At 34.3% G+C, this 13,932-nt stretch overlaps 1 protein-coding gene across 1 annotated transcript in view; it reads left to right on the plus strand.

Moving 5' to 3' along the window:
- The window catches only part of LOC113497700 (ATP-binding cassette sub-family G member 4-like), a 33,495-nt gene extending 20,784 nt beyond the window's left edge, over nt 1–12,711 (plus strand). Inside the window, exons 3-10 of the mRNA XM_026877389.1 lie at nt 2,996–3,182; nt 4,123–4,268; nt 6,158–6,396; nt 7,483–7,593; nt 7,932–8,086; nt 9,966–10,152; nt 10,347–10,603; nt 11,039–12,711. Of these exons, the coding sequence (XP_026733190.1) occupies nt 2,996–3,182; nt 4,123–4,268; nt 6,158–6,396; nt 7,483–7,593; nt 7,932–8,086; nt 9,966–10,152; nt 10,347–10,603; nt 11,039–11,383 (1,627 nt within the window). The 3' untranslated portion in view covers nt 11,384–12,711. The remainder of the gene's footprint in view (nt 1–2,995; nt 3,183–4,122; nt 4,269–6,157; nt 6,397–7,482; nt 7,594–7,931; nt 8,087–9,965; nt 10,153–10,346; nt 10,604–11,038) is intronic.
- Nucleotides 12,712–13,932: the final 1,221 nt, after the last annotated feature.

Raw genomic sequence — 13,932 nt, forward strand, 5'->3', positions numbered from 1 at the left:
CAGTTTACCTAAACAGGTTGATAGTTGTCTAGCAGATACGAATTATATCTAGATAGGTAACTAAATAATGTATTTAAATGATAGCACGAAAAAATGTCGGTCTCGTTCTCAGCTGATAGTCAGATGTTTTTAATGACGTAATAATTACATGCCCATCCTAAATAATATTTATGTGTGTTAAAAGCTTTAGAGATACAAACAGATACTAGGAGCCAATGACCTTTAAATCTTCTTGTTGCGCGCTTCAGACATTAATTTTATTTATTTAGTTTATGAAGGAAAACGAATAAATAATAAACATCATTGCCTTGCGAGCTAGTCTACTATGGCAAAGTCACATTCCTAAATTGAAATTTGAAAAGCTATATCACTTTTTAAATACCTTAAATTCCCTTTGTGTGTGAAAATACTGTTATCTGTTATCTCAAAGGATGCTATTGTCTGTTCCAAAAAAATAACTTCCGTCTTAATTTGATTCAGCCGATGATATTTTGATGTTGCAACTTGGGAGACCTATAATACCTATAGAGAGATATGACTAAGATTCTTCAAACGAAGTAAATCAATGGTCATATAATTTATCTAGTACCAAAGTTTCCCTAATCAGAAAGTGTAAAAATAGTATAATTTAATATTTCCAAAGGAAACTGGGAAAGCAAGTTACATGAATCATGTTTAGATATGCGGCGTTCCATTTCTGTTTTGCTGATTATGAACATAATAAAAACAATACGGTCTTATTTATTAAAGTTGAATACTTGTTTCAAATACAATAAATGGGAATGATAAACGTTTGTGACTCAGGATTTAGTTATAAAGAGAAAGGCTGTTCTTGTTCTAACATTGTATGTTTAAGTAAGTCCCGAAAACTATACTTAGCAGGTATTTGATAAGGATTGCTGCCTAACAGACAAAGAAAAAATTACAAAATAATAAGCATTAGGAACTATTATCTTAAAGCTTAGGTCAAGAGTAATGCAAAAGAAAAACCCTTAACGCATAAAATACAATTGAGCTTTTTTGGGTTTACTTGGATTGTTCAAAGGGACAAATTTAATGGATTAATGACTAATTAAAGACTAATGTCTTAATCTTCCATATAAATGTAGAACGTCAAACAGTAAACAAAATCCAGTCATTTTCCGAAGCCTGTTCAGTTTTCATTTGCATCTTTGTAATCTGTCTTAATTATACAGTTTCTGTTTAACCCAGGTCGAAGACAAAGATCATGTTAAACTTAAATATCAAAGAAAAGTAACCAATTTAAATTTATGAGACACAATATAAGACCTTAAAAAACCAGATTATTTATAATCGTTTTATCAATGTGGACACAGCTGCAAATTTATCAACAGCAAAACTACATGATATTGTTGGCAATTTTACAATTTTATTAGATAGGCAGTTAGGTAGGTACTACGGGGAGAAATATTCAATTGGAATCCAAGGTCCAATGGAAGTCTTACAGTACTTATAAGAAGCGAGGCACATTCCACTTATACCTACACAAAGGAAACAAGACAGGACATTAATAAATACTTCCTCGTGTCCCGAATTCGTACATTAGTGGCGGTGAGTCAAAGCGTAGGCTATAAGACGCTGCCGGCTCTGATCAAAACCTAACTGTATCCATTAAAGAACAAATGTCTTTTATATTGTAGTACTTTGAGTCATGACATGCTGAGGAAGCTGTTAGTAAACCACCAGATATATTGGTGTAGTAAGAGCTAGTAAGACCTCATCGCAAACTATGAGATGATGAACTATTTTGCCAATGGAATCAATTTTAAAAATAGAGCTTTGGGCCTCAATACATTGTAAGGACATTCGATACAGCTGACAAAATTGGGCCGTATGTTTAAAAAAAATTGAATACCTAAGTGTTATGTGCTAGCCAATAGCCTTATAATAATAATGTTCTGTAAAATCGTTGATTATTTTAATAGGGCGGAATAAAAATAATTTACTCCTAGTAAAGGACATTATTGATAAAATAACGTAGTAACACACCTGCCAGATAAACTACAACCAAAACCTATACAGATAGGTTTTAGTCATAAAAGATAAATCGATTCAAATCTACGATAATTACAATCGCTACGCAAAACAATATCGATACAAACGAATGCAGTTATTTCATCTGGTTTCGATGGGAAATCGTTTAAACCATTAGGATTAACACACGTTGATTAGATAAGATAGGACATTACAACGTAAACATTCATGAATTGATTGTATTGAACTGAACTATGTGTTGCAACACAAAGATTTTATCGACGGAGTCATCTAACTTTAACAAAGCAGACGGTTAGCAAAGTAACGATGTACTGAGTAGATATAAGTATGAGAGAGTCTAACAGCCCAATGCAACAACAATACCTACACAGCAAAATTAACCCTTCGGTTTTATGCTACTGTTACTGTTGCCAAGGTACCTGACTGGACGAATAACCGAGGTTACCACGCCAAATTCACTTTGCGCTACGTGTCGCGGGTTCGATCCCATCGGTCAAGTGTTTTGTGTGATCAAAGTGCGTGTGGTGAATCTGAGTGTATTTGTGTATGTAACCTGAATGCTTGTGAAATAATATGGGTATAAGGATTAAATTCCTTGGTACGGGAATACTCATTTTTTAAGTGGAATGTTGAGACGGATCGACAAATTAGATCGTCACTTAGCTAACTCGTCCCTGAATTGAACCATAATTCCCTTAGTACACGTTGGTCTCCAATTCCCGATGACTTTAGTCACGCAGCGACTGCTGCCATTGTAATGACTAACTGTAACAACCTAAACGAGGAAGTCTCATGTCAAATCCTGCGGGGGACTATCCAGCAAGACTCATACTTTAAATGGATACAATCAACCACACTACAACATTAAAATCCTTACGAAACTAAGCCTTATTGCATTGAAATAAAGTACTATTTGCTTTAAAGTGCCACCACTACTCTGCAGCGCAGCATTTGATTAAAAAAAAATATTTTGTTACAGAAAACCAACAAGTGGAAGTATTTGCGTCAACGGACGAGTTCGCAATGAAAAAATGTTCAGGCGAAGGTCATGTTATATACTGCAGGACGACCAAGTACAAAATATGTTAACGATACAGGAATCACTTCACATAGCCGCAGATCTCAAACTTGGTAACCATATTAGCGGACAGCAAAAAAAACAAAGAGTGAGTGTTCTTCCCATTTTTCATATGCCTCCTTTTATAGGACTGTTACACAATCGACAATTGCCCTTATTCGACAATTGCCCTTATTTCTGCTATCTAAACGTAACGATACTTTGAAACCCAGAAGGAATAATGATAGAAGGAAGAGGTCAAATAACAGCTGGGTTACATCAACGCTAAATGTACGTAGACATAGGCATCTAATGGCTTCTTTTTAATATCACTAAAAAACATTTTGGTTTTTCACTTCTTCATGACCAAGCCCTTTTAACATTTTTGCCTCCTGTTCATGTTGCCTTTAGCCTCTCCGATGAATCTACCTATTAATCACTTTTCCTCACATTTATTCCAAATGACGCAATAGGAACTAATTTTGCGGATTATTATAATGCCTTTGATAGCATGATGTTTCTAATCTTTTAAAGGCGATTGAATTTTTAATTATTCTGTCGTCACGTCAAATAATCATATGAGCTGTAACGTAACACCAATAGGTACCTTCTAATGATCTAGCCTTGACAAAGTCGCAGGTTTGAATCCCAGCATCTACTATCTATTCGTTGTTTCTTAGAGAAAATACTTACTTACGTATATTACTGGCTAAAAATGGTGGGAGGAAGCATAAAGAGATAAGCACCCCTTACGTCTTTTCAAGAGCGTGTAAAGGCAGACTTAGCTTCTAGTTAGGCAAAGGTTGAGATAATATAAGTAGGAATTTATAAAAAATTGTATATGGTTTTGAGGATCTTCCAATTGAAGGGTCAAAGGAAGACACTTTCCGTTTTGTAAGTCTCAATGTTGTCATTCATTTAACTTAATTGTAAATCTTTTACTTATCTAAATGCTAGAACCTCGTATAGTACGGTAGTTATATCATCACAATCTGTTGAAAAAACATTGGTAATAGCTCATAACTCACACACACAAACTTTCTTTACAGATAGAAGAAATAATCACATCCCTTGGTTTGAACAGAGCGCGGAGAACGAGAGCTGGCAATTTGTCTGGTGGTCAGAAGAAGAGGCTAGCAATAGGACTCGAATTAATCAGTGATCCCCCAGTTATGTTCCTTGATGAACCTACCAGGTAAATAAATAATAAACATTATCGACTGAATTTACCTATAGATATGGGTGTCAGAAATGCGTTCCATAAAAACCTTGCGACAATCTGAAATAAAATCTACGTAGAGATTAGGTAAGTCTTGGATTAGTAGAGATTATTTATGAAAATTGATTCTGAATCAAATAAGGCCTATTTTTTTTATATTTAATACTCTAAAACGTGCACACAACGTGTTTCAAATTTGTCACGGGGTAGAGTCAACAATATTTTATACTCTAGTTGTCTCATAGACAATGCACCTACTTGTAAAGAAAGGCATAAAAGAATTGGTCGTTGCTACAAATTAGACTTAATAAAAATCCATTTAATAAGCCAATAGGTAAATAAAGAAATAACTACAATTAACAATGTTTCTTTGACACGTGATAATTGCATGAAATATCTGAAAGTACCACTTACAGACTACTACACATTGATATCTTTAAATCAGAAGGATTAATCATGATAACAGCGCACATTATTAAGATACTATGGATAATTAAATAATTTTAAATTAATAAAATTCTTTTTTGCATGTAATTATTATCAAAATTATAAATGATTCAGCTTTTTTTCTAATAAAGGAAAAATGTAATCGTTCCGAAAGCATAATTTAACAAAAAAGGTTTACGTGCTAAAATAAAGTAAATAGGGAATATTTTTATAATGTACTAGCTGTTGCCCGCTACTTCATCCGCGTGGTTAGAAAATATAAGTTATAATTTATACCTACCTTCTATCTATCTTGTAGGATTCAGGCAGGGTTTGCAATGTAAGCGCAAAAAATTTGTTTTTTTTCGACCTCACATTAGAAAACTCAAAAATTGTAGCCTATGTGTTATTCTGATGTATAAGCTATATTGTGGTAAAGTTTCATTCAAATCCATTCAGTAGTTTTTACGTGAAAGAGTAACAAACATCCATACATCCCATACTTACAAACTTTCGCCTTTATAATAGTAGTAGGATTGTGAATTGTTTTGTTAATACAAAGATACTGTTGCCAACTTTTGCGTGACTAAACTAATTGCAGTTGCAGGTTCCTGAAAAAAAACCTGCATCTTATGTGTGTGTGGTTTTCGTCTATTCAATAACTTCTATTTTACTTTCAGATGAACTAAATCATTCCTTAACTTTTCTATGATATACAGACACATTTACAAGTGTAATTTTTAATCAACAAATGAATCATGTTTTTTCGGCGCCCAAAACCTAACGTGCAAACCTTTAATTTGTAATATTATGAGGAGAAAGCTGAGAACTTAAAATATCCCCATTTGTAAATCTGATTTTATTACATAATTCAAAGTCAGTTCACTTCAAAGTGCTTATCTATAGATATTTAAAAAGTTTGATAAATTATCTAAATGAGGCGACATTAAACATTGTAATTAATCCACTATTTGACTTATATCTACGTATTAAGCGATTGTTACAAAGTAACACAGTGCACGGCGTGACGGAATTCTCCAATAGTTCGATAAAAATTGTGTGACTGGCGAACATTTTCAATGACGGATTACTGCTCTTGCCCTTTAATTGATAACTTTGAAGAATGTGTCATTTGCGACTTAATTTCTAGTCATTTCTTTTGTTACCTACATGGTAACAAAAGAAACGATGCATGAAACTTGGCGTATTTCTACTTTTTGACGTTCGATGATAAACTTTTTGCAGAGTTAAAACTTTGTCTGCAACATTCAGTACTTAATAATTCATTAATTGGTTTATTTTGAGGGACAAAGTGCGTAAAATAAGTCTGGAGACCTAACTACACTCTTTAATACATATATATCTATTAATGAAAAAGTAGTGGTACCATTTTAAACATGTGAATAAAACTGTACAACGTCATTATATCTTCTTTCCAGTGGGCTGGATAGTTCAATATCGAAGCAAATAGTATATTTACTTCACCTTTTAGCCCGGCAAGGGCGGACGGTGGTTGTGACGATGCACCAGCCGTCTGCCGGCCTGCTATACATGGTGGACCGGATATATGCCGTGGCTGCGGGGCGATGCGCGTACGTCGGCTCCGTCACACAACTCCTGCCATATCTAGAGCGAATGAATCTGATGTGCCCACCGTACCACAACCCTGTTGATTTCTGTAAGTATTCATGAGGATACATAGTACTTTGTGTTACAAACTTGTTTTTTTTGGGATGAAAATCATCAAATTACTCCTTCCACTTTGGGTTGAACGATTGAGAGTCTGACTGTTACTGACTAACACCCAACCATATTCCTTCCTTTGAGTACCAGGGTCGTAGTACCCTTTCGGGCAATCCCGCCCAAAGCAAAAGTAGGTTTTTGTTACGATGATGTGTGATAGCTTAGGATTTAGGATGTCGGCTAACTAAAATCCATACAAAAATTACATCGATTGATCCGATTAAATGAGCATGAGAGAGTAACAGACATTTCTACGCACAAACTTTCGCGTTTATTTCTCTTTTGTCTGACAATGTTCCCATTAATTAGAGCCCGGTCTCCTCTCTAATTTGCTAGTTAACTTATCCTAAGTCTTTACGTCCGGCAATTGCATTTTATTTGTAATTTTAAATAACTCAATAATCCCTACATCCTGACTACATACTGGTAAATATAATCTATACTGGTAAATATAACACGACTCAGTAGAATCAAAACAAATGCCACTTACGTATAATTTATTCATAATGGAAACCAGCCTAGTTTCGGAACCGGTCTGGTCTTCGAAACAAGTTGTTACTATTTGTGTGTGCTACCGACACTTTATAACTTCAAACAAATTTGTCCTCTATAGATGATGTATATTCGATACATCCCATACACATACTGATAATTACAAGACGGTCCTAAAAATATCCCAAGTGGACCTCGCTTTGTTGAGTCAAGGGAAGGGGGAATTCAGAATTTTCCACAATATTTTTACTGGTTTAATTACTACATTATTGAAAATAATATTCAATTTATATCCAAAGTTATAGCAACTCTGATAATACTTTTAATACGAGTCTTTGTCTTAAGTAAATGTACTTTTGTTCGTCTCAAGATACGGAGTGTTATTTTTAAACTTAGCTTGATGAGACAAACTGGTCTTAATAAAACCACTTCTTCACGTATTTGGTCAGTTCTTAGTAACAGGTTCCAAATACTTGGTCTACAAACAAATAAAATGTGATGTGTTCTAAAATTATTGTCTTTATTCCAGTAATCGAAATCTGCGTAGAAAATGCAAGTGGGTTGGTAGAGAGCTCGGATAATGGAAGAAATAATAATTGGTGTACAAATATATCTCATGAGACTGATAGTAGTATAATAGGTATGTATTGTCATTATTTTTTTAATCTATTTAATTTAATCTATTGGAGATCAATTCCAGTTATTAATATCGGCAATGCGCAGTGAGTTAGCTTAGTGATCAATTCTCCAACCTTCCTTATATGGGAAGGGGCCTGTGGCCAACACTGAGATGTATACAGGCATTATTATTCTATTTTTAAGAGCGCTTTTGTCTTCTTAACTTTATCTATTATTGCAAAAAAGTAAGAGTTTAGCTTCAAATATAAAATCGTCTGTACCAACTAAAGTATTGAAATAAACTTGATTTGAAAACTTACACTACTTATACTTATACCAATTATGTTTTTTTTTTTCCAGAAAAATCTAATCTTAGTGCCTGTGAAGAAGTTTGTTTGACGACTCTACCGGCCCCTAAAGAGGATCCGACGAGCAAAATCCTATTAGCACTAAAGAGCACATACTCAACGTCGTTTTGTAAACAATTTACTACGTTAACCAGGAGATCCCTATTGGTAAATATTTTAACTTTCTATCACATAAGCCTAAGCGGTATACCACCTCGACTTCTTTTCCAGATCATAATAGAAAAAATCTTGTGTGTTATACAAGATGTATCAATAAAGGGAGTGATGTTGGTAGGGGAAAATAAAAAAAAAGGTTTTCTTGTACATGAAACAATTGTCCAATTTACTTGAGGATAGCCTTGTTTTAGTAATATCTTGGCCGTATTAATGAATAGATTATTTAGAGGAAGTAAACGCGAGTACTATAACTTGTACCTTACCGTACTTTGTACACGAAGAAAATCCGAGTTTTATTTTTTAAACACTGTCATTGTTAAATCAGCAAAAAATATGGAAATCATTTTAAATCCTGCTTTAGATAAACAAATCTGATGTTACTCAAACTATTCTCATCAACATACTATTAATTAACAGTCGGACTTGAAAAGAGAGAGTATAGAATTTGATAGTATAATACATTCAAAGAATAGAATTGATCTTGCTCTTTTATATTGGATTTATAAATTAATCCTGGATTAAACGAAACTGATTAATATAATGGCATATTTATATTAGATTACTGTATTATCATTTAGTAGGTAGGTTTAGAAAAAAAATCCTTTGTCTTTTTTTCCTCATTTACACAATTTATACTAGAAAACTGATAGCATCGTTTAGGTTTTACGCTAAACCGTCCAAATATTAGCCTAGACCATAAGCTGTATGTATATCATCACGCTATGATCAATAAGCGCAAAAATACGTGGGAGTAACCGTGGGCACAGCTAGTACATCTACGGAAGTCAAAACAACAAATTGTTGATCCCAAAAAGGTTTTATAACGGGACATTTAACCCACATACGACTGTCTACTTACAAATAAAAGAAATAAGATACTTACATCAAATTACTTGTATCAAAATTCGCCGAGAGGCGAACCCAACTATAATTATATTATTAGCTCGAAGAACATGTTTTGTGAAAGCGTCTACGAAACATTATTTGTTCTATTTACTCTCTAACGAGAGGTGTTTGAATTTGTTTAAAAAGAAAACAAGACATGTCATTTTTTAATAATTTGTTATTGGAAGAGACAATTAATGTCGTTCGTTTTTTAAAAGGAGAGAAATTCGAGCACAGCATTTGTTTTGTTTTAAGTCTGCAACACACAAATTAGGCAAAAGACTCAATATAATTATAAAATCCTTTCGTACTGTATGGCGGGTAAAGGGACAAATACATATTTGTTGACTTTAATTTGGTTTGAGGATTATAGAATAGGGACATGCGAAAGAGTATAAACTACTAAGACCCGTTTTGTAATGCTTCAGTAACTCATTATGCTTATCACGCTTCACTTAATTTGCTTCCCGGGTAAAATCTACTTTCAAAGTTACAATCTAGAAACTACCAAGAATTTAAAAACGCTAACTATAAATAAACTGATATCAAATTCTTGATTTGTTATTATTATGTCCCTCGCAAATAACATTTGTAATAAAGCAACAAAACTTAATCAGAGGGGTCATATGAATGCTAAGGTAATTAATTTTGGATGAAGATTATACTTTTTGTTGTTTTATAAATAAATATGAGTTATCTTTAAGACAACCTCTCGGATAAAAGTTTTTTAATGTGCATTTTCAATATTCAATAGTTGGCCACAATGGCCACATAAAAACCAAAAGATACACTTTCGTAAATGATTTTTATTTTTATAAACTTTATCAACCGCGAATTACCGGTTACAAGTACCTAAAGTGCAATTTAAAACTCCACCTATTTCATAAACGAGTTGAAAGTATTAATAAATCAATTGTAAACTGGACTCCTTTTATCAACGTAATTCTTGTTCAGAATAAAAACTTTGATCTATTTTCTTTTCCAGTCTATTTGGAGAGACCCAGCCTTCACAATAATGTCGACGGGGATCCACTGCGCGATGGCTCTGTTCATTGGGACGCTGTTCTATAACATCGGTAGTGACGCGAAGTACGTGAGGGACAACTACAACTTCCTGTACTTCAGCCTCATGTTCCTTATGTTCACCGCTTTCAGTTCTGTTTCTATTAATTGTAAGTATGATTTTACCGAGTTTTAATCTTCTACAAACAAATATTTGAAATTGATTGCCAGATGACATACATTTTTGCTTTTAACTACGCCAACCTTTTTAGTCAATCAAATTTTAATAAATGCTGTGCGGCAAAAAATCCCAAAAACATCTGATTTACACAAGGAAATAAACAATAATCCCATTCTGTTCCAGTTCCCGAGGAAATCCCTGTGATTCGACGCGAGCATTTCAACAGGTGGTACACTGCGGGCGCATACTACACCTCAACAGTGGTATCGGCCTTGCCTAAACAGACTGTGTGCACGCTCTCGTATGCATTCATAGTGTACTGGCTGACCGGGCAGCCGGGCGAAATGAAACGGTTTGCCAGCTTCTGTCTGATACTACTCCTGGTGTCTTACGTCGCACTGTGTAAAGGACTGCTCATTGGCTCGTTGTTTAATGTTAAGGTGAGTTATTTTTATTGGATCGAAGAAGGATGATGAGGAAGAAACATGTCTGTTGTTTTGTGGTACTACGATGTCCTACCCCGTCCTAGCTTAGAAGTTTAACTTGTACCATTTTATACATAAAACCTAAATAATAATAATGATTATGATAGATATTTAAATACAATAACTTTGATAAAGGGAAGGATTAAATAGTAAATTTTTCTAATCAATCTAAGAGTAGAGTTTAAATCAACATCAAGTCTTTCGTTTGAATTTGACTACTAAATAGCACAGTTTGAATTTCATGAGTAGGTATCAGATTTGCTCTCCCTTACAGCAGGAAAACAAATCCGCTAGCAAAGTCCCCAGCAACACGAAGAAGCAAGTAGCAACAAACGTAACGAATACAAAAACACTGAGTACCGCTTTAAACTTGTATTTCTCTCATTTCAGAATGGCGTAATATTCGGGCCTTTCTTCATAATGCCGTTCACAATCTTCTCCGGATTCTTCCTCCGCTACACTGACGCCCCGTTTTTCATCCGCTGGCTCTTCAACGCTTCCTTCCTGAAACACGGTCTCGTCGGCGTAGTCCTGTCTATCTTCGGGATGAACAGACCCAACCTCGCGTGTTCAGAACTTTATTGCCACTATTCATACCCCACTCAATTCCTCCAAGACAACGGCATGGTTGGGGAAAAGTTTTCTCTAGCCATAGTTGCTTTGATAAGCATAGGGCTTATAGTTTCCGTTTTAGCCTTTTTTATACTGAAAATCAGGTTAAAGAGTAAATGGTGACATGTGTCGAAATTCATAGAAAATTGTGTTAAGATAACAATGGTTTATTTAAAGACGTTACATGTTCGTGAAATGTAAGCTAGTCTAGTTTTTAACTGAGTTTTCGACTCGCTAGCATTATTTATACGTGGAAATATTGTAAAATAGAGATATATTGTACAGCGTGTTTCAACTAAACTCGGACATAAGTTTCAGTCCTCTTACACAAATTATCAGTTGATGACAATTTTGTAATTTAATGTTAAAAACAATATCTTGAACAAAGTTCATCGTTATATTATGCGCCAAAGCGGTGTTGTTGTATAATCGGGGTCCGTTTAAATACGCTGTGTAATATTTATGGTTTAAGGTGTATCAGACAAAGTTTTAAATAACATATAATGTACATAGTAGATATAAATTCGAAGACAAATAAAGGAATAGTAAAATTGGAGCATCCCCCCCAAATTAGGTATTCATTGCCGGTGTGGAAGAGAGACAAAGCTATACGCTTTATAGTGCTTTCTCGCTTCCACAGCTGCAACAACATTAAAAGGTAGCGGTATGCCGGCAGATTGGTGTTCACAAGTTTTGACGAGTCACAATAAATAGATCTCACTGGTTTGTTAGTATTAAATGGAGATTGTGTTTGCATATTTAAAGTTTTAAAAGTTTTTTTATATGAAGTACAGCATTTATAATTATATTAATAAGGAGACAAGGGTAATCAATCTACTGTAGCTTTATCAATTTAGATATTATCGGCCATGGTAGGACTTTACTGATAGTGCCAGTGAGAGCTAGTCAGTAATATTAAAACACGAGTCTTTAAGTCGAACAGGATGTTATAAGAGAAGAATAAACAAAGTGCCTCATCACGATGTAAAGGAGAAACCAACGAATGTAAACTTTTTCATCAAAAACTATTACCCGTGGAAGTACCACCACTTATTAAAGTCAGACTAGCAGTTGCGGCAAGAGAGATGGCGCGCTACCGGGCGTAGAGTGGCGTCTCGCTTTAACAGCTGCAACAGTCACACTTTAAAGGGTGACTGCCAACAGATTTACAAACATTTTTCATAGAAACAACGTAATAAAAATTGAACAAATGTTTATGGATTGCACAATTTTAAAATCGTCTTTTTTGGATTAACTTCTAATTTTACATACAGGTGAAACTATATACTCATGTTTGAATATTGTAGTTGTATTATATAAACTTTGATTCAATAAAGACGAATTACAATAGCAGCAAGACGTATCAGTAATATGGAAAAGTAGGTCGTACTTTTATAAGAAAATGTATTTTTAGACATTCCATTGTAAATAGTGAATATTTAACTTTTTACGAGATAAATTCTTTAAATAACATTATTTTTAAGTAAATAGGTATGTATCACCAAAAATATTTTTAAGGATTAAGTAAATGTATTTTGTACAAAACATACCATGTATTCACGCTCAAATAAAATGTATGAAAATTTTCATAAAAATGTATATTCAAGCGAGTGGCTGTTTGTTAGTGCCAATTGTTAAGCATGTTAAACAATTTACCATGTGAAGTAATTAAACAATTTTTAATGTAAAAATTTACGAAATGAGAAATTATTTTCTATTGTTGGTATCTATAAGTAAGAACTGCAAGGACACAAAATCGATTATATTTAATACCAAAGATTAAAATTATCCTTGAAGTTTACATAATTATTATTTTCAACCAATTCAACGTTAATCCCAGCTTAGTAAACTAGCTCAGTCGACATACACATTGATACATGATGATATAACAGAATACCTCAAATGATATTCCTTTTCGACGAGGGATATGTCAGTTCAAAAAAGAGGGATACAATATCGTAAGTACTCGGAGAAATGCGACTTGCCTACATGCCGAAATCTGTGCGATATTATACAGCCTTTCCATCCCATTTAGTCTGATCTGATAACAGTATCAGACTAGTGATATGGCCGTTGGAGGTCCAAACTTTTCACAGTTTCCATTCCCAGCATATGCCATGCTCAAAGTTAGTTTCACTAACTTCAAACCGTGAAGGATAAAACATAAGAAGGAAACTAGCACACCAGAAAATTTGGAAAGGTTGTGTTAAGCCAAGTCAGGGGTTACGGGGTTAAAGTGTAACCACGTATTACACCTACCATACTCTCAGCAACTCTACTTCTCAACTCTATAGAGCTTATCAATTTTGTCATCGAATAGATGCGTAAAAACACCTTGAATTATGTGATCTTACAGGCAGTTACAGGTAAGGCCGCATTTAAAAAGTCCTTGCCTCAGAAAGTACGAAAACTACGTAGGTTCAGCCCAACGTTCGGCAGTCGTACGGCATCTTTGAAAATCACTAAAACTACATTTCAAACTCCCTGTATCTCAAAACTAAACCCAAGGTAGAAAAATAAACAAGGTAACCAACTGAAATCTTTTCAAAAAAGGCTCTATTTAGCTGAGAGAGTCCGGCGAGACGATTGCCGGTATCAACATGGTTTGAAAAAATGGCCGCCATGCAACACCGTGAGTTACCGTAAATTCTAGTGTTTATATGCCAGTTGCC

This window comes from Trichoplusia ni, chromosome 9 (genome assembly GCF_003590095.1).
Source record: "Trichoplusia ni isolate ovarian cell line Hi5 chromosome 9, tn1, whole genome shotgun sequence".
Lineage (NCBI taxonomy): Eukaryota > Metazoa > Arthropoda > Insecta > Lepidoptera > Noctuidae > Trichoplusia > Trichoplusia ni.